This window comes from Lithobates pipiens, unplaced genomic scaffold (assembly GCF_037356315.1).
Source record: "Lithobates pipiens isolate NorthernLeopardFrog02 unplaced genomic scaffold, aLitPip1_a1.2 Scaffold_47, whole genome shotgun sequence".
Classification (NCBI taxonomy): domain Eukaryota; kingdom Metazoa; phylum Chordata; class Amphibia; order Anura; family Ranidae; genus Lithobates; species Lithobates pipiens.
In genome coordinates this window covers 4,301,818-4,326,125 of record NW_027507871.1, presented here as the reverse complement: position 1 = coordinate 4,326,125, position 24,308 = coordinate 4,301,818, and the positions used below count along the sequence as shown (strand labels likewise).

At 47.3% G+C, this 24,308-nt stretch overlaps 1 protein-coding gene across 1 annotated transcript in view; it reads left to right on the top strand.

The window, feature by feature from the left end:
• Positions 1–3,718: 3,718 nt before the first annotated feature.
• The window catches only part of LPAR5 (lysophosphatidic acid receptor 5), a 61,762-nt gene continuing 41,172 nt past the window's right edge, over positions 3,719–24,308 (top strand). Inside the window, exon 1 of the mRNA XM_077467127.1 lies at positions 3,719–4,012. Within this exon, the coding sequence (XP_077323253.1) occupies positions 3,998–4,012 (15 nt within the window). The 5' untranslated portion in view covers positions 3,719–3,997. The remainder of the gene's footprint in view (positions 4,013–24,308) is intronic.

Sequence of the window (24,308 nt, the reverse complement as noted above, 5' to 3'; positions counted from 1 at the left end):
GGGGGATTTGTTCTGACCCAGGTAACCATATAGTATCAGGAACCTCATCCTAAATAGTCAAATATATTAAAAGAAAGTTGGGGTGGGACTATAATGGTGCCAACAGATAATAATAGAAACAAGGAGCAATTGAAACATCACATTTATTGTAGACGTGATTAAAATACGATCAAGTAAAATCAATCATAGTACATATCTATTTTGGTGGTCGAACAAGTGAGATTCCGGTTATATGGTGGCTAAGGGTTCATGTGTTATCCCGACATGTTTCGCCAGTGTTGGCTTCCTCGGGAGATTTGAGAACCACTGGAAAACCACTGGAAAACATGTAAAAGAAAAAGGTTTAGCCGGTCGACCTCCCAATCCCAATTGAGGGCGACCGGCTGAATGTTATTCTTTTGCCTGAAACCAAAACCAATCTATCTAGTCTGGACACTTGTTGTCCTATATGCGGGCACCCTCTTGCGTTCACTCTGTATATTGCTCTCCAACCTGGTCGTTGTGTGTTCTTTATGGTTGCATGGTACCTCCATGATTAAATTACGATCAAGTAAAATCAATCATCTCTATTTTGGTAGTCGGACAAGTGAGATTCCGGTTTTATGGTGGCTAAGGCTTCATGTGTTATCCCAACATGTTTCGCCAGTGTTGGCTTCATCAGAGGATTTGAGAACCACCATGAAAACATGTAAAACCCGGCAAAGCCCCCAGGCAGTCGCCACTAGGATCAGCACCGCCGAAGAGCGACCATAGAGGACACACAACGACCAGGTTGGAAAGCAATGTGCAGAGTGAGCACAAGAGGGTGCCTGCATATAGGACAACAAGTATCCAGACTAGATAGGTTGGTTTTTCTTTCAAGCAAAAGAATAACATTCAGCCAATCGCCCTAAATTGGGATTGAGGGCGACTGGCTGAACGTTATTCTTTTACATGTTTTCTGGTGGTTCTCAAATCTCCCGAGGAAGCCAACACTGGTGAAACATGTTGAGATAACACAGGAACCCTTAGCCACCATATAACCGGAATCTCACATCTCACCAAAATAGAGATGTACAAATTTTGATTTTACTTGACTGTATTTTAATCACGTCCATAACCAGGGCTGGACTGGGACAGAAATTTGGCCCTGGACTTCATCCAGACCGGCCCACGTACATTTTGAGTGTCCCATTACCAGCCACCTTACATCAGAGTGTCCCATCAGCACCACCTTACATCAGAGTGTCCCATTACCAGCCCCCTTACATCAGAGTGTCCCATCACCAGCCCCCTTACATCAGAGTGTCCCATCACCAGCCCCCTTACATCAGAGTGTCCCATCACCACCCCCTTACATCAGAGTGTCCCATCACCACCCCCTTACATCAGAGTGTCCCATCAGCACCCCCTTACATCAGAGTGTCCCATCACCAGCCCCCTTACATCAGAGTGTCCCATCAGCAGCCCCCTTACATCAGAGTGTCCCATCACCAGCCCCCTTACATCAGAGTGTCCCATCACCAGCCCCCTTACATCAGAGTGTCCCATCACCAGTCCCCTTACATCAGAGTGTCCCATCACCAGCCACCTTACATCAGAGTGTCCCATCACCAGCCACCTTACATCAGAGTGTCCCATGAGCAGCCCCCTTATAACAGAGTGTCCCATCAGCAGCCCTCTTACATCAGAGTGTCCCATCAGCAGCCCCCTTACATCAGAGTGTCCCATCAGCACCCCCTTACATCAGAGTGTCCCATTACCAGCCCCCTTATAACAGAGTGTCCCATCACCAGCCCCCTTATAACAGAGTGTCCCATCACCAGCCACCTTACATCAGAGTGTCCCATTACCAGCCCCCTTACATCAGAGTGTCCCATCAGCAGCCCCCTTACATCAGAGTGTCCCATCAGCACCCCCTTACATCAGAGTGTCCCATTACCAGCCCCCTTATAACAGAGTGTCCCATCACCAGCCACCTTACATCAGAGTGTCCCATGAGCAGCCACCTTACATCAGAGTGTCCCATGAGCACCCCCTTACATCAGAGTGTCCCATCACCAGCCCCCTTACATCAGAGTGTCCCATCACCAGCCACCTTACATCAGAGTGTCCCATGAGCAGCCCCCTTACATCAGAGTGTCCCATCAGCACCCCCTTACATCAGAGTGTCCCATCACCAGCCCCCTTACATCAGAGTGTCCCATCACCAGCCCCCTTACATCAGAGTGTCCCATCACCAGCCCCCTTACATCAGAGTGTCCCATCACCAGCCCCCTTACATCAGAGTGTCCCATGAGCAGCCCCCTTATATCAGAGTGTCCCATTACCAGCCCCCTTATATCAGAGTGTCCCATTACCAGCCCCCTTACATCAGAGTGTCCCATCAGCACCCCCTTACATCAGAGTGTCCCATCACCAGCCCCCTTACATCAGAGTGTCCCATCACCAGCCACCTTACATCAGAGTGTCCCATGAGCAGCCCCCTTACATCAGAGTGTCCCATTACCAGCCCCCTTACATCAGAGTGTCCCATCAGCAGTCCCCTTACATCAGAGTGTCCCATCACCAGCCCCCTTACATCAGAGTGTCCCATCAGCACCCCCTTACATCAGAGTGTCCCATCACCAGCCCCCTTACATCAGAGTGTCCCATCACCAGCCACCTTACATCAGAGTGTCCCATGAGCAGCCCCCTTACATCAGAGTGTCCCATTACCAGCCCCCTTACATCAGAGTGTCCCATCAGCAGCCCCCTTACATCAGAGTGTCCCATCAGCAGCCCCCTTACATCAGAGTGTCCCATCAGCACCCCCTTACATCAGAGTGTCCCATTACCAGCCCCCTTACATCAGAGTGGCCCACTGAGCCATCGGCCCACCGGGAAACTCCTGGTAGTCCCGATGGCCAGTACATGCCTGTCCATAACAAATGTTATGTCTTAAAGGGGATGGAAAGTTTTCGTTTTTTTTCCACCTTAATGCATCCTGTGCATTAAGGTGAAAAAACATGTGATGCTTACAGCCACACCCCCAGCCCCCCCCCCCCGATTTACTTACCTGAGACCTCGAAACTTCCGCGCTCGTTTCTCAGCTCTTCATTGGTTAGATTGATAGCAGCGCAGCCATTGGCTCGCGTTGCTGTCCATCAAATCCAAATGACGTGGCCACCAGGGGGCGGGGCCGCTGTGTCTATGGACGGAGAGTGTATGAGACGGGAGCGCGCCTGCAAGGTAACCCCCATTGGGAGACAGCTTCCCATAGGGGGCTATCTATTGCAGGGAGGAGCCGCCGGGGGACCCCAGAAGAGGAGGATCGCCAAAACAAACTGCACAGTGGAGGTAAGTATAACATGTTTGTTATTTAAAAACAAAAAAAAACAACCTTTACAATCACTTTAATTACTCCTTGTTTCTATTATTATCTGTTGGCACCATTATAATCCCCCCCGCCCCAACCTTCTTTCTAAGTATTGGGGGGGGGGGCTGCACACAGAAGGCTTTTTATCTTAATGCATAGAATGTACCTTCTGCCTTTACAACCCCAAATTCATAAATGATTTGGGGGGTAATACAGCCCTATACATGATGCAACATTGTATCTAGCTGCTTGGTGGAAGTGTAACATTGTTACAAAACATCTCTTTCTGTTTACAAAACAAAAGCCCCCCCCTCCCCCTCCTCCCCCTCCTCCTTGGCTCCTCCCTGCTTTGCTCTACCTGTGCAGACTCTCCAATCAGCCGGCCCCTCCCTGTGCTGACAATCACCTGGCAGGTCGCTCTTCAGAGGACAAAGATCAGAAAGTAGAAGTGGGTGAGACTGGGAGGCGACTTTCCACTGCAGAGGAATGAGAGAGAGAATGTGACAGAGGGAGGAGTGAGACTCACACACAGGCAAACCACATACACAACCCACATACACACAGAGAGTCGTGAGCGACACACGTGTGTGCGCAGAGCGTCACGCCCCGACACATCGGTGGGCACAACACACACATCAATGTAGCTGCAGGGATCTTATCATGACTACAGTGCAGGTAAGTGCACCTCTCTTCTCACTGCTTCTAAAGATCTATTGTGTGGGGGAGGGGGTCATAAATCAGTGTTTTTTTTTTTTTTTTTTGTACCCCACCCTGGGAGATTCTTGAAATTAATTTTCAGGTCTTGGGGGGGATCCTACCTGGAGATCGGGGTACCCCGGGGCAATCACGTTATCCGAATAAGACCTGCCGTGTATTTATTGTAGGAAAAGTGTTACCAACTTCCTACAAAATCATTGTTTTGTAACATTCCTGCAGAAAAGAAAGGCAGACAGCAAAAAATGGGGTGTCCTTTAACATTGGTGGTCAGTGGAGAAGTGACCCCCCCCACCCTACACTGATGGTCAATGGAAAATAACATCCCTGCATAGCTGGTCAGTTTAGCAGAGTCACATTGGTGGTCAGTAGAAACGTGCATTTTTACATTTGTTGTTAATTCATTTGATGGTCAGTGTGTGTCACGCTATTACATTGGTGGTCAGTGTGTGTCACGCTATTACATTGGTGGTCAGTGTGTGTCACGCTATTACATTGGTGGTCAGTCTGTGGTCAGAAAGAGAAATGCTCTCTTATATTGGGTGTGAGCGGGAAAAGGACCTCCTGATATTTGCGGTGAGTGGGAGAAGGACTTCATTGTATTGGTGTTGAGTGGGAGAAGGACCCCCCCCCTTGTGTTGGAGCTGAGTGGGAGAAGGACCCCCCCCCCCTTGTGCTGGAGCTGAGTGGGAGAAGGACCCCCCCCCCCTTGTGCTGGAGCTGAGTGGGAGAAGGACCCCCCCCCCTGTGTTTGGAGTTGAGTGGGAGAAGGACCCCCCCCCTTGTGCTGGAGCTGAGTGGGAGAAGGACCCCCCCCCTTGTGCTGGAGCTGAGTGGGAGAAGGACCCCCCCCTTGTGCTGGAGCTGAGTGGGAGAAGGACCCCCCCCTTGTGCTGGAGCTGAGTGGGAGAAGGACCCCCCCCTTGTGCTGGAGCTGAGTGGGAGAAGGACCCCCCCCCTTGTGCTGGAGCTGAGTGGGAGAAGGACCCCCCCCCCCTTGTGCTGGAGCTGAGTGGGAGAAGGACCCCCCCCCCTTGTGCTGGAGCTGAGTGGGAGAAGGACCCCCCCCCCCTTGTGCTGGAGCTGAGTGGGAGAAGGACCCCCCCCCCCCTTGTGCTGGAGCTGAGTGGGAGAAGGACCCCCCCCCCTTGTGCTGGAGCTGAGTGGGAGAAGGACCCCCCCCCCCTTGTGCTGGAGCTGAGTGGGAGAAGGACCCCCCCCCCTGTGTTTGGAGTTGAGTGGGAGAAGGGACCCCCCCCCCCTGTGTTTGGAGTTGAGTGGGAGAAGGACCCCCCCCCCTTGTGCTGGAGCTGAGTGGGAGAAGGACCCCCCCCCCCTTGTGCTGGAGCTGAGTGGGAGAAGGACCCCCCCCCCCTTGTGCTGGAGCTGAGTGGGAGAAGGACCCCCCCCCCCTTGTGCTGGAGCTGAGTGGGAGAAGGACCCCCCCCCCCCTTGTGCTGGAGCTGAGTGGGAGAAGGACCCCCCCCCCCTTGTGCTGGAGCTGAGTGGGAGAAGGACCCCCCCCCCCTTGTGCTGGAGCTGAGTGGGAGAAGGACCCCCCCCCCCTTGTGCTGGAGCTGAGTGGGAGAAGAGCCCACTGACATTGGTGAGGAGTAGAGTAGAAAAAGGCACCGTTTGTATTGGGGGTAAATGGGAGAAGAACCCCCTTAGATCAATGTTGAGTACCCCTTAAATTGGTGGTGAGCTGGTGAAGATGGTCCCGTTACTTTGGCATTCAGTGGGAGGAATGCTGCTTGCAATGTTGATCAATAGGGGACAATGACCCCCCTTACAGATACAGTAGCTAAAAAGTAGAAATGGTTTCTTTCTCAAGGAACCCCCAACAACCTCAGGAAGGCTGAGAAAACCCGTCTTCTATGGTACATGACCTGACCACCTGCGGGCAGTGATGGTTAACCAATAGCAGACCATGCTACTTCTATATGACCCGGAAGCACAGGGGACCCAAAATTGTCACGCAGCAGTTATTTCTGCAGCAAGCAATAGGATTTAAAAACAAGTTTGGGAGCCACTATATGGCTACTGTAAAAGGTTGAAGTATTCTGTATAAGTAGAGGAATTATCTTTTTAATACGGAGATAAGAGAGGCGGGGGGGGGACCCTTATTGCTTTCCTTATGGGGCCCCATCACACATGGATATTGCCCTGCCTTGCTTCAGTGTATTTATCCAACAGCCAGATCAGGAAGCAAGTTGTATCATGTCCCAATGATGTGGTGATGAGTTCAGGGACAGAGCTCTGTCTCATCCTCCATGAGACATCTGCTTGTCTATGGTCACATTAATGCAGGCCATAAATGGGTCGAAAAATTCCACAGCAATTTGCTGTTAAAAATTTTAACTAAGCATTTTATATCAAACTTCACACCACTGGTGGCCTGCAGCAATGGACGATTTTCGTGCAGCCATTGAATTTGAGTGATCGGGCATGTTGGAAATTTTTGGGAAAATTTAACTACTTTCTAATCAATGATGGGAGAATCGCGTGAAAAATATAATCAAAAGAGAGATGAGTTGAAGGCTTGGTTGGTGGCTACATGAGGGGAAGTTGAAGGCTTGGTTGGTGGCTACATGAGGGGAAGTTGAAGGCTTGGTTGGTGGCTACATGAGGGGAAGTTGAAGGCTTGGTTGGTGGCAACATGAGGGGAGGTTGAAGGCTTGGTTGGTGGCTACATGAGGGGAGGTTGAAGGCTTGGTTGGTGGTTACATGAGGGGGAGTTGAAGGCTTGGTTGGTGGCAACATGAGGGGGAGTTGGAGGCTTGGTTGGTGGCAACATGAGGGGGAGTTGGAGGCTTGGTTGGTGGCAACATGAGGGGGAGTTGAAGGTTTGGTTGGTGGCAACATGAGGGGGAGTTGAAGGCTTGGTTGGTGGCAACATGAGGGGGAGTTGAAGGCTTGGTTGGTGGCAACATGAGGGGGATTTGGAGGCTTGGTTGGTGGCTACATGAGGGGGAGTTGAAGGCTTGGTTGGTGGCAACATGAGGGGAAGTTGAAGGCTTGGTTGGTGGCTACATGAGGGGAAGTTGAAGGCTTGGTTGGTGGCTACATGAGGGGAAGCTGAAGGGTTGGTTGAGTTTTGAAATCAATGGTGGCACCATTGGATCACAAAATGAACAATTTTTCCGCTCAGTTCCTTTTTGATTTTTCAGTTGAAAAGTGTTAAGCCAGGTGGCCCCAACAGTTCTGTCCGCAACTCAAATTTTCAGTCTCTTTCAACAACCTTCCTTCCACTGAATATTACAAACTGCTAGACCAGGGATATGCAATTAGCGGACCTCCAGCTGTTGCAAAACTACAAGTCCCATCATGCCTCTGCCTCTGGGTGTCATGCCTCTGGGTGTCATGCTTGTGGCTGTCAGAGTCTTGCTATGCCTCATGGGACTTGAAGTTCTGCAACATCTGGAGGTCCACTAATTGCAGATCCCTGTTCTAGAGAATCACCAGCAACTAAGTAATCAACCACCTGGGAGTCCAACCAGCTACCAGGATTTGGTCATTTTGTAAAGTTGTCAAAAAACTTCATTAAAAACAGAAAAAAAAAAAACTGCGGCAATGTCTTCTAATGCGGTCAGATTATTCGGTTGGGTTTGACTGAGACCCCTCTGATCCCATCTCCTTGTGGTCAACTGAAACCACTGCTTTGTTTTCTATGGCTTGCTAGAAAGTTTGACATCAAAATTAAAGTGAATGTTCAATTGCTTTATCAAATTTTATCTGCAACCTAAGGCTGCCCATAGATGGATCATTTTATCCCCCAGCCTTTGGGATTACCACAACAAAAGAACGGACCCCCCCCCCCAATAGAAGGGAGGTGGATGGGGGGGGGGGGAATCCTCCCCGCTGTGTTCTTGTATTCTGACAGCAGGGACTCCCCCACTGACACAATACACTGATATTTATTTATTTTTCCTGCCTTCACGCACCTCTATGTTAGCCTTGCACTAGACAGGCTTAGGACTTGAGCGTTTATTCGTTCCCATGCCCAAAATAAATGAATATTCTGCCTAATGGAATCCATAAACATTTACATAGGTGGGCCAGGATGGAGAGCGTGGGGGGGGGGGGGGGGGGGGAAGGAGCTAGTAAATATGTAATTAACCGACCCCTTCCTTTTTTTTTTTAAATGAACACACCCACTCGCTGTGTCCATTCATGACTGAATCTGTAAACTGCGAAAGCCCATTTTATTTCAATGGCTCCCGTTCCGATCTATGCGACTAAAGTCGCAGTGTCTTTAAAAAAGGTTACTGTGCTACTCTGATGTGACGTTCTTGCAACTCGAGTGTAATAAGTCGCATTGAGTCGCACTGGAAATTGCGTGATTTAGAGTCGCACTAGTGTGAACCGAGCCTTGGGCCACCTTTCACACTGGGTCGGTTTTCAGTCGCTTTAGCGCTGGAAATGGCCTCTGCTAAGCGTCTGAAAACCGCCTCCCCGTTCATTCCAGTGCGCTTGCGGGACGTTTCCGAACAGTCCTGCTAGCTGCATCTTTGGGGCGTGATAGGGAGCGCTGTATTTTAGCGCTCCCCAAAACACCCCTGCCCATTGAAATGAATGGGCAGAGTTTCCGAAGTGCTGGAAAAAGCGCTTTGTAAGTGCCGCAACACGGACGTTTTTAACCCCTACTTTGGGCTTAAAAGCGCCCTGCTAGCGGCCGAAAAGCACCGCTTAAACAGCGGTGAAGTGCCGGTAAAACGAGCGGCGCTTTACCACTAATGCGGCCGCGGCCCCAGTGTGAAAGGGGTCTCGGGCATGTTTTTTTTTAAGCAGCTTTTCTCCTTGTGGGGCAATAAATATAAAAACAGAGTCGCGCTTTTATTTTTTATTTTATTTTTATTTTTTTTATTTATTGACCATTTTGTGATATCGCACATGAGAGTTGCTGCTTTTTCTTGATTTATTACTTTATCTATTGTATTGTTTTTTAATAAGCGCGTATTTTCTCCTCGTGGGAGCTGAGCAAGCGCTCGGCGTGCGTGAGGCATCCGTGCTATCGGGAATTTATAAGACGGCGTTGTGTGTTGAAAGCCAAATATTTTTGGGGATTTTTTTTTTATCTTTTTTTTTTTTAAATGGACCTAAAAAGTTCCTGCAGTAAACTTTTTTTTTTATTTTATTTTTTTTAATGTCAGTTTTAGGTTTTTCTTCCACTTCTATACATTCCGCTCCGTCTTTTTTTTTTTTTTTTTTTTTTTGTCAGTTTTAGGTTTTTCTTCCACTTCTATACATTCCGTTCCGTCTTCTTCTTTTTTTTTTTTTTTTTTTTTTTTTTTCGGTCATTCGCAGACAGCTGTTGGCGTGCTAGTCTTGTCTTTCTGCTCCTTGATTGTGAATGGGAGGGCCTGTCACCATCAATCAGACAACTTCCTGTGGAAGAATCTCTGCGTGCCTTGCCCTGCGTGTCCCCACATGTTTCCTTATAGGCATTGCGTTTTTTTTACAAGGCCAATTCTAGCAGTCATGTATCGCCTAGAGAACAGAATAGGAAAGGGGATTTTTATGGTGCCGGATACCGAGAATGAAATATTCAATAAAAATAACTTTTTTTTATTTGATATCAAAATATAAAAAATAAATAAATAAAAAAAAAAAGAAATATAAGAGAGTAAACAAGGTTAACTCTTGATATATAAATTTACATATAAAATAATCACAATATTACAATAATCTGCGAATAACAGCTAAATGTCGCTCTATAAATGCCTGTTTTGACTCTACATGTTTCACTGTAATGCTTCTTCAGGAGAAATAAGGCTTCTTCAGGAGCGATTAAAGCGGGAGTCCACCAGGACTCCGCGTTTTTTTTTTTTTTAAAAGCCAGCAGCTACAAATACTGAAGCTGCTGACTTTTAAAATAGTGACACTTACCTGTCCAGCGCGCCCGCGATGTCGGCACCCGAAGCCGATCTCTAGGTCGTCTGTCGGGTCCTGCCGCCGCCATCTTGGGTATGGGAATCAGGAAGTGGAGCCTTTCGGCTTCATTTCCCGGTTCCCTACTGCGCATGCGCGAATCGCGCTGCGCAATAAGGACGCTCCCCCGCTGCCTCTGGGATCTGTGTGTTTCCCAGCAGGCAGCGGGGCACTTGCGGGAAGGGGCGGGCACTTGCGGAAAGGGGCGTAAGTTACGCCCCTTTCCGCAGAGAGCTATCCCGGAAGTGGGTGCAGTTACCTGGATTATCCAGGTAACTGCACCCCCCCCCCCCCTGAAAGGTGCCGATTGTGGCACCGGAGGGGGGGAGGGTTCCGATGAGCGGAAGGTCCACTTTAGGGTGGACCTCCGCTTTTAAGGCAAATATTGGCTACAAAAAAAAAGGAAAAAAAAATATATACACGTAAGACATTCAAATATATGACCGCCATTCACACAATGTCACCAAAAAAAGATAAAGCAAAGTTCAGGAATATTCCTTCATCCAATTGTTTTGCAAATCTATGTACACTACAAACTGTATGATGGATCGGTTCGGATATATCGCCGTTTTACTAACGTGACAGCTTATTTATTCTAATTAGGAAACCTTCATTTTTGTTTGCAAATATTAAAGATTCTAACTCTACCAGCGAGAATGAGTCCTTACATTTTAAAGAGCACCTGTCACTTCAGATCCACCAGGGCAGCACCTGTTAGCGGGCGTCCAATCACCTACTGCCACCACGTCCCTCACCTTGTGTCACTGCCACATCACCAGCCATCCCATTAAAGTGGAGGGGCCAGCAGCGGGTCAGGGGAGGGGCCAGCAGCGGGTCAGGGGAGGGGCCAGCAGCGGGTCAGAGATGACAGTTGCTCTTTTAAAAATTTATGATTTAAATCCCAGCCTTTTTACTAGTGGTTTTAAATCAAATCCACTCTGCTTAGACCCTCGGAGCACGAGATATTTTCTGAAAGCAGAGGCCTCGTAGAATAAAAAGGTGATGAGTTGAAAAGTTTTACGTCCAGATGATATTTGCACAACAGTTTATTAATCGCAAATTTCCAGGGAAAAAATATATGAAAATGAATTTTAGTGCAAAAAAACGCAAAATATAATTCCCATTTTGTTTAAAATATAAAAGATGAAGTTGCATCGAGTCAATAGATACCAAACATTCCATGTCTTAAAGTTTGAGTGCGCCAGCGATATCGCCAAAACCTATGGTGTCCAAAAATCGCCATAGGTGAGGCTTTAAAAACCCTTACAGATCATCAGTTTAGATTTTTTTTTTCTGTACCGGCTCTGTAATGGTTTTGCACAGGGCAGCCGCGATCCTCCTCTTCTGGAGTCCCTCACTGGAGCTCCTAGCCCCTCGATTCTGTCGAGTGGCCCCGCAGCAAGTTAAGCCGATGCTCTGTGTGTCCATTCAGACACGGAGCTGCGGCTCAGCCCTGCCCCCTCTCCCTCCTCATTGGCTCACTCACTTTGACAGCAAAGGGAGCCAGTGGCTCCCCACTGCTGTCTCGGCCAATGAAAAGGGAGAGTCTCGGACAGCCAAGGCTCTTGTGCATGATGATGTCTCAGGTGACGAAACGCGTCAAATTGGGGCTATACAACGACCAACATTAACGTAAGCATGCCTTTTGGGGATCTCCCTGACATTTGGAAAAGTTGCAACTTTGTAAGTGCATGCCCTATAAGGGGGGGGGGGAGCTTGCTAATCGAGCAGAGAGATGGTCTAACAGGATGGAATGCATGGAGTAGGATCCATCTCTTCTCCTAGTAAAAGCACCTCCCACACAGTTTAGAAAAACACTGTTCAGGCACACAGGTAACCCTTTGATCACGCTTGATGTTAACCCTTTCCCAGCCAGTGTCATTAGTACAGTGACAGTGCACATATTTTTTATCACTGCATTCGTGTCACTGGTTCCCAAAAAGTGTCAGAATGTCCACCGCAATATCGCAGTCCCACTGATCACCACTATTACTAGTACAAAAACAAAGGAATAAAAATATCCCATAGTTTGTAGGTGCTATTTTGCGCAAACCAATCAATATCCACTTATTGGGATTTTATTTTTTCCAAAAACTTGTAGCAGAATACATTTTGGCCTAAATTTATGAAGAAATTGGATGTGTTTTATAGCAGAAAGGTTCTACCTCTACCTCTATCTTTTTATTTATTATCTGTCTTTTTTTTGTTAGCGCAAAAAATACAAATATCACCAAAAGAAAGCTCTTTGTGGGGAAACAAAAGGACCTTGCGTTTAATTTGTGTATCACGTCCCACAACTGTGCAATTGTCAAAGTAACGCAGTGCCGTAGCGCAAAAAAAATGGCCTGGTCATGGAGGGTGGGGGGGGGGGGAGGGGGGAATCTTGCGGAGGTCAAGTGGTTTAAAGAAAACCTCTCCCCTGCAGGAACGTGGTGGAGGAGGCCTTCGCTTTTCCTCTCCATTCTCCCGTCTGTCATCCTGTCCGGCTTCACTACTTGGGAAAAATAACTCAGAATAAGAACACAGATTGGAATTTCCGACTTTCCTGATCCACATAACTGGAGAGTGACTCGGAGAGCACTGAAATCGGTGGACCTGAATAGTCGGGCAATTCATGTTTTCGTTTTTACCCAACACGTTACGTCTGAGGAAAGTTTTAGTATTGAAATACAAATATATTGGCGGTGCCCCCCCCCTCCCCCTCTTCCCTGCTCTAGGGGTAAGAAGGTAACCGCATTCCTCAGTCTGGAAGGCTTTGGTGATCTTCTTCTCTTCCTTTCAGTGGTGTTGGTGGGCCTGAGTCCTCTTCATATAGAACGCAGGACTACTGGTCCTACATTGTACTTGATGACCTCATCATACAACCGCCAGCTGGAGCACCTTAGAGGGGAGACATTGGGGAACCGGTCGCATAGCAAAAGGGAAGGAAGCCTGCTGGAGAGAGGAATAAGGTAAGTATTATATTTTATTCCTCTAACCCTAGACTTAAAGAGGTTCTAAAGGTATTTTATGCATGAAGGTAAATCCTTCAGGGTGTGATAATTTTTTTTTTTCCCCTTCCAAGTACTGATGAAACGCACAGGCCACGTTTTTCTAATTATATGACCACTTTGAGGTTTGAGTATCTACAGCGGGGGTCAGCAAACCTGTAGATGGTGGACAGGGGACTGGTAGATCGCGGTCTGCACTTGCTAACCTGACATCCCAGAGCATCAGATTGCAAAGTAGAGGGACTACTTTGTGGTGGGGTAGGTTGCAAGAGCCGCATAAGCTGACCTCTTCTCTGTAGTGTCGGCTCCTGTCCCATGCGGTGTGGCCCCATCTACTAGAATGGGTCATGATTGGCAGGCAGTGGTACACACCAAAAGCAACAGGGGGCTTAATTCCTGCTGAGGCATGTGTACACCACCTTTGACTGATGATTCAGCAGCTAAAGGGGGTAGGGATTGAGGGCATTAAAACCGCAACTCAACCACAGGGCTTTACGTGTGAACAAGCCCTAAGAGTGCCGCTGCCAAATGCATCTAAGGGCTCATTTTACAAGTGCAGAAGGCGCTGCTGCTCCTCCTAAAAAGCGAGTGTGTTTGACAGGTGATGAGGAGGTTATATGTTGCCTCCTCACCACCTGATGTAAGCCCATAATTGCCGTGCAATGAACGTGATTGCAGCACTGTAGTACGCCAATTACAGGTTTAAAACTGGTGTGAGGAGGAGGCGACACTGTCCACCTCTTTAAGGTTGCCTACCCCTTATCTACAGCAAAAATCGGATATTGAACCAAGCATGCTGTCAGATACAAAAATATTTAAGCTTACTGGAAAATCTCTTACATTTGGTATTTGAGGTGTAGTTGGGATTTTGAGGATGAGCCACCCCGTGATTTCGTACACCTCTAAGGCACTCCAGCAGCAAGATCTTCTATGGTATTTGATTCTGTTCCTGCCACCTTGGGGCTTTTAGCCTTCCTGTCCCCTTTGGGGTGCATCCCTTTCCCCGTGTCGAGTGCATCCCTTTCCCCGTGTCCCCTTTGGGGTGCATCCCTTTCCCCGTGTCGAGTGCATCCCTTTCCCCGTGTCCCCTTTTGGAGTGCTTCCCCTTTCAAATGTCCACCTTTTTGTTTTTGGTGCTCTTGCACATTTTGTCATTCCTAGTGTTCCCATCCAGCTTTTAGAGTACTTAGTGTTTTTCTGACCACCTTGGTGTTCTTCGTATTCCCACCTATCTTGGCATTTTTGGTCTTCCCACCCACCATGACATTCTTCGTGTTCCCTCTCGCCTTCCAATTCTTTGTGTTCTGCTCCTCTTGGAGTTCTTGGTGTTCCAGCCTAACTTGGGGTTCTATCTATTTTGGAGTTTTTGATGATTTAACCTACCTTGGGGTTTTAGTCTACCTTGGGGTTCAAGTCTACTTTGATGTTCCAGTCTATCTTGGGGGTTTTTGTTCTAACCTGTAAGCAGGTGCAGTCTGCTTCCTCCACTGTAGGTGGTGCACGGCCAGAGCGGCATTACAGCCTCCAGAAGAAGTCAGAGGAAACTCTGTTTCTTTATGGTTTCCTTGTCCCTGGAGGCAGCATTCTGGTTGGGTACAGTGCATCCAAGTGGCCATCTTGGCTCAACAGTCTCTTTAAATCCCTGCTCCTCCAGGATTTGGCACAGATTTGCAAGTTGGTAGTGTAGGGACAGGTTACCTGTCTGTCAGGGACAGTACTAGCCGGAGGGAAAGGTGTAGGGTTTGTTCCTTTTCAGGACTTCTTGCCACTTGGGCATGAGATGGCCAGGCAATGTTCTGCCCCTTCTACCAGGTGCTGTCAGTTTTTTGTGTTTTTGCTTTACTGCAATACAAGTTCTTTACATTGCACTCGGGCTATGTGTGTTATTGCCACTGCACCACACTGCACCCACCTACAAACCTACCTTGCGGTTCTTGGTGTTAGAATCTTCCTTGAGGTTCTTGTTGGTACAGTTTTTATTGAGGTTCTTGGTGTTAGTCTTCCTGGAGGTTCTTGGTGTTAGTCTTCCTGGAGGTTCTTGGTTTTAGTCTTCCTGGAGGTTCTTGGTTTTAGTCTTCCTGGAGGTTCTTGGTTTTAGTCTTCCTGGAGGTTCTTGGTTTTAGTCTTCCTGGAGGTTCTTGGTTTTAGTCTTCCTGGAGGTTCTTGGTTTTAGTCTTCCTGGAGGTTCTTGGTTTTAGTCTTCCTGGAGGTTCTTGGTTTTAGTCTTCCTGGAGGTTCTTGGTGTTAGTCTTCCTGGAGGTTCTTGGTTTTAGTCTTCCTGGAGGTTCTTGGCATTACGGTCTTCCTGGAGGTTCTTGGCATTACGGTCTTCCTGGAGGTTCTTGGCATTACGGTCTTCCTGGAGGTTCTTGGCATTACGGTCTTCCTGGAGGTTCTTGGCATTACGGTCTTCCTGGAGGTTCTTGGCATTACGGTCTTCCTGGAGGTTCTTGGCATTACGGTCTTCCTGGAGGTTCTTAGTGTCAGGACGCGTACACACGGGCGGACTGTCCGCCCAACTAGGTTCGTCAAACAGTTTGACAAACAGTCCGTTCAAAATTAGCATGAACGGACTTGACCACACACGACGAATGAACAGTCCGCTGAAACCGTGCGCGATGACGTGAACGGCACGTACGACGGGACTAGAAAAACGACGCCCTATACACTGCAATGCAACCTTCGCCGTGGAAATCCTTTCTGAGCATGCGCGCAACTTAGTACGGCGAACAAGCCTACACACGAGCGGACTGTCCGCTGAAACTGTCCGCTGAAGCCCACACACGAGCGGACTGTCCGCTGAAACACTGTTCAGCGGACAAAGTTGGGCGAACAGTCCGCCCGTGTGTACCCGGCCTTAGTCTTCCTGGAGGTTCTTGGTATTACGGTCTTCCTGGAGGATCTTGGTTTTAGTCTTCCTGGAGGATCTTGGTGTTCATGCTTAGTGGAGTGCTTGCATATACTGCGATCATGTGGTATCGGACAATTGGTTAATATAACTGTCTGACTTGTATTTTATCACATGAATGGCCCTACAACTGCTACCTAAAACTGAGACAACTCAAAATGTATTTTAATAGCAGTACCTCCATGAAACACAACAATTCTTCCCATTTCCCACAGGAAACAGCAGTGAATGCAAACAGGTGGGACCTTCTGATAAAACAGCCGGAAAGTACCATCTGTCCAACATGACATTAATGCAACATCCGTGTTCCTGCCCACCTTGGGGTTCTTGGTGTGCACACCCACCTTGTACTATTTCCACTCTTCCAGTTCCATTTCTTATAGTACAAAATAAACTTCCAGTCCTGCAGGGAGGCTGAGAAATCCTCACAATGTCCTTGGCAGGTCTGCAGATCTGGGAATTCCATCGGAGAGATCTTATGACTGCCTTCCCCGGGAGAGATCAGAGACTGGGAGGGGAATTACCTTTTTTGTAGCTCACGAAGACTTCATCTGAAGAGCTTGATGCTTACACAATGCTTTTCACAATGCAGAGCTACTAAGCCTAACTTGACCCTAATACTTAACCCCAACCCATCACCCACCCTTAAAACCTAACCTGACCCTAATACTTAACCCCAACACATCACCCCTAAAACCTGACCTGACACTATTACTCAAACTACCTCTTTTGACTTGCCTTAAAGATGGCTCTGATTGCAGGCTATATTTTAAGTTTAGAGCAGGGCTTCTCAACCAGTGTTACATGGAACCCTATGGTTCCTCCAGAGGATACTAGGGGGTTCTTGAGCAATGAGTAACTTCTGCCTCTCAGATAAGTTCCCACTGACACCATTCGTCTTTGTAGCCAGGGGCGGACTGACCATTGGGCCACTCAGGCACTGCCCAAGGGCCCCATGCCATTAGGGGGCCCCATCAGGGTTGCGAGCCTCAGTAAAACCAGGGACAGTATGTAAAAATTTGTGGGTTTTTTTTTTTTTTTGTTTTTTACATCTGTCTCTGAAATGTCCCTTACTGAAATCTTTTTGGTCTTAAAATCCAGAGATTATAGCTGCCCCTCCTCTCCCTTCTCAGCCAATAGAAACATGTCTGTGTATACTGTGCGATTGTATACTGTGTGGCCCCATAATCTCCTATTGCCCGGGGGCCCCATGAGTTGTCAGTCCGCCCCTGTTTGTAGCAATCTGTAAGGGGAGGGGGGGGGAATTCTTACCAATGACCATCACATTAATGTATCCAAGAGATGTAGATTAACCACCTCGGCTCTGGAAGATTCCCCACCCCTGCAATGACCAGGCCAATTTTTACTATTCAGCACTGAGCTTCTTTAACCACCTCAATTCCAGGCACCTGCCCCACCTTCCTGCCCCCAGGCCAATGTTCAGCTTTCAGCGCTGTCACACTTTCAGTGACAATTGCAGTGTAACACTGTAACCATGTGAAATGTTTTATAATTTTCTTCACACATATAGAGCTTTTTTTTATTTTTTTGTGATATATAATCACTGCTGTGTCCGGCCCCTAATCTACATGCGGGGCGCCGGACCGATGGGGGTTTTTTTTTTTTTGGAAGCACAGACCCCGCATACAGATTTAAGGGCCGGACTCGTGGATTGGGGGGGACGTCACTGGGGAGGAGTGCTTGTTTGTGGATATTCAGAGCCGCGCATCCAACGCTAGGTGCGTCTTGCCATCTGCAGAATGGATTGGGGAGGACAATGGCGCCAGCAGCTGAGAAGGTGACCATTTGTTTCTACTTCAAGCTGTCCGGATCTCCTAGTCTCATTTATTATTATTATTATTATTATTATTACTATTATTATTCTACAGGATTTGGGCTCCATTCACAAATATGTAGTTTGCTTTTGAGCGTTTTTGCTGTTTTTTCTTTTTCTTTTTTTTTTTTTTTCTTTTTTTTTTTTACCACAATTTTCCCCCAATTTTGCTTATTTTTTTTTTATTTTTTTTTTTTTAAGTTTTTTTGGAAAATGTATTGTTTGGTAGATTTTAAAACGCCAATTGCGGTAAAAACGCACAACATGCTTTTCTGCAGCTTCTCCCTTGAAGTCTATTGAGCAAAAAATAAAAATAAAAATGCGATTTACATTTAAAAAAAAAAGTCCCTGACCCTTACCAAAAATGCATTGATGTGAACGTGCTCCATAGGAAGCCATGTTTAAAAAAAAAAAAGTGTGTTGCGTTGGTGTGAATGGAGCCTAATATAGCGCCCACAGTTTGCACGGCGCTTTACAATGTGAGGGCAGATAGCACAGTTTTATTATTATTATTATTATTCAGGATTTATATAGCGCCAACTGTTTACTCAGCAGAGGAATCGGAGGGGCCTGATCCTGAGAGCTAACAATCGAAGAGGGAGGATCAAGTGATACAAAAGGTAATAGCTGTGTGGGGGGAGGGGCTGATGGAGAACATTAATACAATTGTTAGGTGGGGCAGAATTTTTAGGCGATCACTGAAAACTTGCCCCCTTCAGGGAAGCTGACCCCACCGCCAGCTAATCCTTTTATCTCTTCCATCATCTCATCCCCCCTCCCCCAGCTATAACCTTTTGTATCACTTCCCCCACCCTAATAGATTGTAAGCTCTTATGCGTAGGGCCCTCTTGACCCTCTTGTATTTTATTATATCGTAACCTTACTGTCTCTCTTTTAGATGGTAAAGCGCTGTGTAAACTGTTGGCTCCATATAAATCCTGTATAGTAATAATTTGGGGAGCGGAGCAGCTTTTCTATATAGTGGGGTCACCGTGGTGCTTGTTGGTGGTGAATTGGAGGAACGTGTAAAAGGTGAACTTTACCCTCCTAGGCTCGGGTCATACTCCTTGCCACTTTGGATCTGACTTGCGACATTCCAAAGTCGCAGGACATGTGAGATCTCACGCTTTCCGCTAGAGTTGCAGCGATACTGGTATCTGTGCTGATACGAGCGTTGGCACAAGTATCGGCGCTCGTGCAAATGCACCGATACCTGAGACCGATACTTTTCAGGCTCGGCTCATTGGGCTGTCAGCCGGTCTCCCCGGTGTTGACCACTTCCGGACCGCCGCACGCCGATGTACGTCCCCCTCACTTTGAGGACAGATATCGTTGTTATGGCAGCAGCTAGCGTGTTCGGCCAGCGGTCCGGTACAAGATTAAAGTGGTCTCTGTGGCGGATTCGCCGCAAGATCACTTTTGTCGGGAAAGGGTACCCCCCCCCCCTCCCGCCGCTTACCGGTGCCCTCCGCCGCTGCCGACGGATCCCTTCCCATGGCAGTGCATGCAGACGAGTGAGGGGAAGATGGGGCCCCCACCTGTCTCCATAGCATTGCAGAGCCGAAGCGACGTCAAAACGTCACTTCCACCTAATAGCTCTTAAATCAGGGATATGCAATCAGCGGACCTCCAGCTGTTGCAGAACTACAAGTCCCATGAGGCACAGCAAGACTCTGAGAGCCAAAAGCCTGACACCCAGAGGCAGAGGGATGATGGGACTTGTAGGGTTGCCACCTTTTCTTCAACTCAAACCCGAACACTTTAGCGGCGCACGGCAATTTTTTTTATAGTATAAACTATATAATATATTTTGCTATTAAATAACATTTCTAATCATATAAAGTTAAAGCGGGAGTCCGCCGGGACTCCGCGTTTTTTTTTTTTTTTTAAAAGCCAGCAGCTACAAATACTGCAGCTGCTGACTTTTAAATAGTGACACTTACCTGTCCAGCGCGCCCGCGATGTCAGCACCCGAAGCCGATCTCTCGATCGTCTGTCGGGTGCTGCCGCCGCCATCTTGGGTATGGGAATCAGGAAATGGAGCCTTTCGGCTTCATTTCCCGGTTCCCTACTGCGCATGCGCGAGCCGCGCGGCGCAATCCGGACGGTCCCCGCTGCCTCTGGGAGCTGTGTGTTTCCCAGCAGGCAGCGGGGCACTTGCTGAAGGGGGCGGGCGCTTGCGGAACGGGGGCGTAACGTACGCCCCGTTCCGCAGAGAGCTAGCCCGGAAGTGGGTGCAGTTACCTGGATTATCCAGGTAACTGCACCCCCCTCCCCCCTGAAAGGTGCCGATTGTGGCGCCGGAGGGGGGGGGGGATTCCGATGAGCGGAGGTCCATTTTAGGGTGGACCTCCGCTTTAAGAACAAGAGCCCCCCTTTACATCAGAGTCCACAGAGTCCCCCTTTTACATCTGAACTCGCAGAGTTCCCTTTCACTGTAATAGGGGACTCTGCAGACTCTGATGTAAGGGAGAACTCTAACATAAGGGATGCTCTAGGAACCCTGATTTAAGGAGGGACCCTGAGAACTCTGATGTACGGAGAAGACTCTGATGTAAAGGGGAAACACTGTGGCCTCTGGTGTAAAGGGGAAATCTGATGTAAGGGGTGCTCTGAGAACCATGATTTGCCTTAGTGTACTTACTCAGAGGCAGGAGAGAGAAGGGGGGAGACTTCAGTCACAGACAGGGATGGATGGTGAGCTCACTCACCACCTCTCATCCAGATGTATCTGAGGCTGCTGGACTTCAAATTTGGGGCCCTGACTTACTTTCCTATTCTGGGGCTCAGCACCAGGGATTGGAGTGTGGGCAGACACTCCTGTGTGTGTGTTTGGGGGGGATTGTTAGTGCTGGCTTTGGGCAGTGTTAAAGAGTGTTACAGACACCCTCAGCTTAGACAACTGCATGCAGCAACCCTGCTGGGAGGCCATAGTCCAGTTTAAATAATGTGTCCGGGTTTCAGGCAGTCTGAAACCCGAACACATGATTCCAAACCCGAACTGTCCGGGTGAATCCTGGACAGGTGGCAACCCTAGGGACTTGTAGTTTTGCAACAGCTGGAGGTCCACTAATTACATATCCCTGTCTTAAAGGGTCATTGTTTTATTTATTTTTTTCCTTTTTCATTTTTTTTTAAATGACAATAATTTTTTTTTTTATTGCATTTTAGTTGACCCCCCAGATCTCATATTTAAGGAGGACCTGTAATAACTTTTTTTTTTTTTTTTTTTTTTTCTATTACAAGGGATGTTTACATTCCTTGTAATAGGAATAAAAGTGACACAAATTTATTTTTTAAAACGGTGCAAAAATAAATAAGAGAAATTACAAAATTAATGTAGTTTTCATGAACGAAAACCACATCCACTGTCAGAAAACTGTTCTTGGTAAAAGGAATTTTCAATTTCTATATTTTCCCATCGCTGTGTTTGAAAACAAATTGTCGATTTGACCCCCACTAGCGATTAGAAAATCGAACGAACGTTGAAATTGCATTTTTTATTTTTATTTTTTTTACTTTTTTTTTTTAAAGTTATTTATTATTATTATTATTATTATTATTATTTTATTATTAATAATAATGTATATATTTTTTATTATATAATTTTTTAAGTCATTACTATTATTATAATAATTATTATTAATAAATATATATATTTTATTTTTACTTTTTTTTAAAAAAAAATTAAAGTTGTTGTTGTTGTTATAATAATAATAAATATATTTATTATTATAATGACTTTAAAAACTTAAAAAAAATTATAGACATATATATATATATATATATATATATATATATATATATATATATATATATATATATATATATATATATATATGTCATTATTATAATAACTTTAAAAAATGTTTTAATAATAAAAAAATATATAAATATATATATTATATTCTATAATTTTTTTTATTATTCTATAATTTTTTTTATTTTTTATTAAGGAATACATTGTTTTTGTATAGCCAGCATATACTTGTTTGTTTATATTTACCACGGCATAGAGATATTTAAACTTTACATACTAACTAAATTATACAGCACACTTCTTTTTTTTTTCTTTTTTCTTTTTTTAAGGTTATTAACCGATTTAATCGATACAATAATTGGCCAACTAATCGATTATAAAATAATCGTTAGTTGCGGCCCTGGTTCCAATGACTACCTCTGAAGTCGCTGAGACATCGGAAAGGGCTCCTGCACTACATTGATGGGACTTGACTATAAAAGTCGCATTCCAAAGTCGCACTGAAAACGACGTTGGGAATCGCTCGGTGTGAGCCGAGCCTTCGGGGGCAGAGCAAAGGCGTAGCGCCGTATATAAAGCCCAGTACATAAAGTACAAGAAGTAATAACTTAGATTTTTGTGGATACTTTGTAATAAATACCACGGAGTGAAGAGGTTTGCGGCTTTTATCTGCACACCTCTCGCTCCAGAATCGCTCGGCGCCCGGCTTATCCCGTCTTTATGATCTACGGCTTGTTTATTATATTCCCAAACTCTCTCCGAGATGTTAGTACAGCTGTGCAATCCAACATGTATGTGTAGGAGATCCTCCTTCGTAACCGCCGGAAAACCGCTTGGGGGGGGAATAGGAAATAAAAGCTTTGGGGTCATTTGGGCAAATGCCAAAAATTTGGGTAATCGGCACGGAGACGCAATAATATTTGAATTTTTTTTTGAGAATTTTGTTTGTAAATTCAACTAACACATACCATGGATGAGAGCCGCCGATCCATTCCCTCCGTATGAAGGAGAGCCGCCGATCCATTCCCTCCGTGTGAAGGACAGCCGCCGATCCATTCCCTCCGTGTGAAGGAGAGCCGCCGATCCATTCCCTCCGTATGAAGGAGAGCCGCCGATCCATTCCCTCCGTGTGAAGGAGAGCCGCCGATCCATTCCCTCCGTGTGAAGGAGAGCCGCCGATCCATTCCCTCCGTATGAAGGAGAGCCGCCGATCCATTCCCTCCGTGTGAAGGAGAGCCGCCGATCCATTCCCTCCGTATGAAGGAGAGCCGCCGATCCATTCCCTCCGTGTGAAGGAGAGCCGCCGATCCATTCCCTCCGTGTGAAGGAGAGCCGCCGATCCATTCCCTCCGTGTGAAGGCGAGCCGCCGATCCATTCCCTCCGTGTGAAGGAGAGCCGCCGATCCATTCCCTCCGTGTGAAGGAGAGCCGCCGATCCATTCCCTCCGTGTGAAGGAGAGCCGCCGATCCATTCCCTCCGTGTGAAGGAGAGCCGCCGATCCATTCCCTCCGTATGAAGGCGAGCCGCCGATCCATTCCCTCCGTGTGAAGGAGAGCCGCCGATCCATTCCCTCCGTATGAAGGAGAGCCGCCGATCCATTCCCTCCGTGTGAAGGAGAGCCGCCGATCCATTCCCTCCGTATGAAGGAGAGCCGCCGATCCATTCCCTCCGTATGAAGGAGAGCCGCCGATCCATTCCCTCCGTGTGAAGGAGAGCCGCCGATCCATTCCCTCCGTATGAAGGAGAGCCGCCGATCCATTCCCTCCGTATGAAGGCGAGCCGCCGATCCATTCCCTCCGTGTGAAGGAGAGCCGCCGATCCATTCCCTCCGTGTGAAGGAGAGCCGCCGATCCATTCCCTCCGTATGAAGGAGAGCCGCCGATCCATTCCCTCCGTATGAAGGAGAGCCGCCGATCCATTCCCTCCGTATGAAGGAGAGCCGCCGATCCATTCCCTCCGTATGAAGGAGAGCCGCCGATCCATTCCCTCCGTATGAAGGAGAGCCGCCGATCCATTCCCTCCGTATGAAGGAGAGCCGCCGATCCATTGCCTCCGTATGAAGGAGAGCCGCCGATCCATTCCCTCCGTATGAAGGAGGCGTGTATATTTATTTACTACTCTAAAGGCTGGCCATACATTATACAATTTTCTTCTATAGATTTACCAAAACCATATAATATGAGGTCAAATCTGAACACTTTCATTTGTGTGCAATCAGGCCGCCCTTCTACTACGCAGTTGAAGGTAAATCTAAAGGAAATTGAATAAGAAAATTGTATGGTGTATGGCCAGCTTAACTCTTTAATTCTCTGGGCCATCGTCTAAAGAGGAGCCCCCCCCCCCCCAAAAAAAGCGCACTGCGGCTCGCTCATGCACAGTAGGAAACCGGTTGTCAAGCCGGAAGGCTTCGCTGCTGGTTTCCCTTCCCAAAGATGGCGTCGCCAGCACTTGGAGCCCACTGAAGAAGTATCTGCTCGGGTGAGGACATGGGGGGGTGTAGTGTCACATTTTGCTGCCTATCACAGGATGCTGCGGAAGTGACGTTGTTGCGTACTGCGCATGCGCGATGCGTTCCAAACACTCGCGCCGTGCGTTCCAACATAGTTTCGGCAATACAGTTCAGCGAAACCATCACATAATGTTACGGAAGTGACGTTACACACAACACAAACACTGGGCCGTTCGTTACAACACTAATACTTCCCTTGTTACCTAGTAGGTTTTGCATTGCTGGGACTTGTAGTGCCTATCCTGAGCTACATGCTTCAATGTTCAGTGTCCTCATCCCTATCCCCATGCTTCAATGTTCAGTGTCCTCATCCCTATCCCCGAG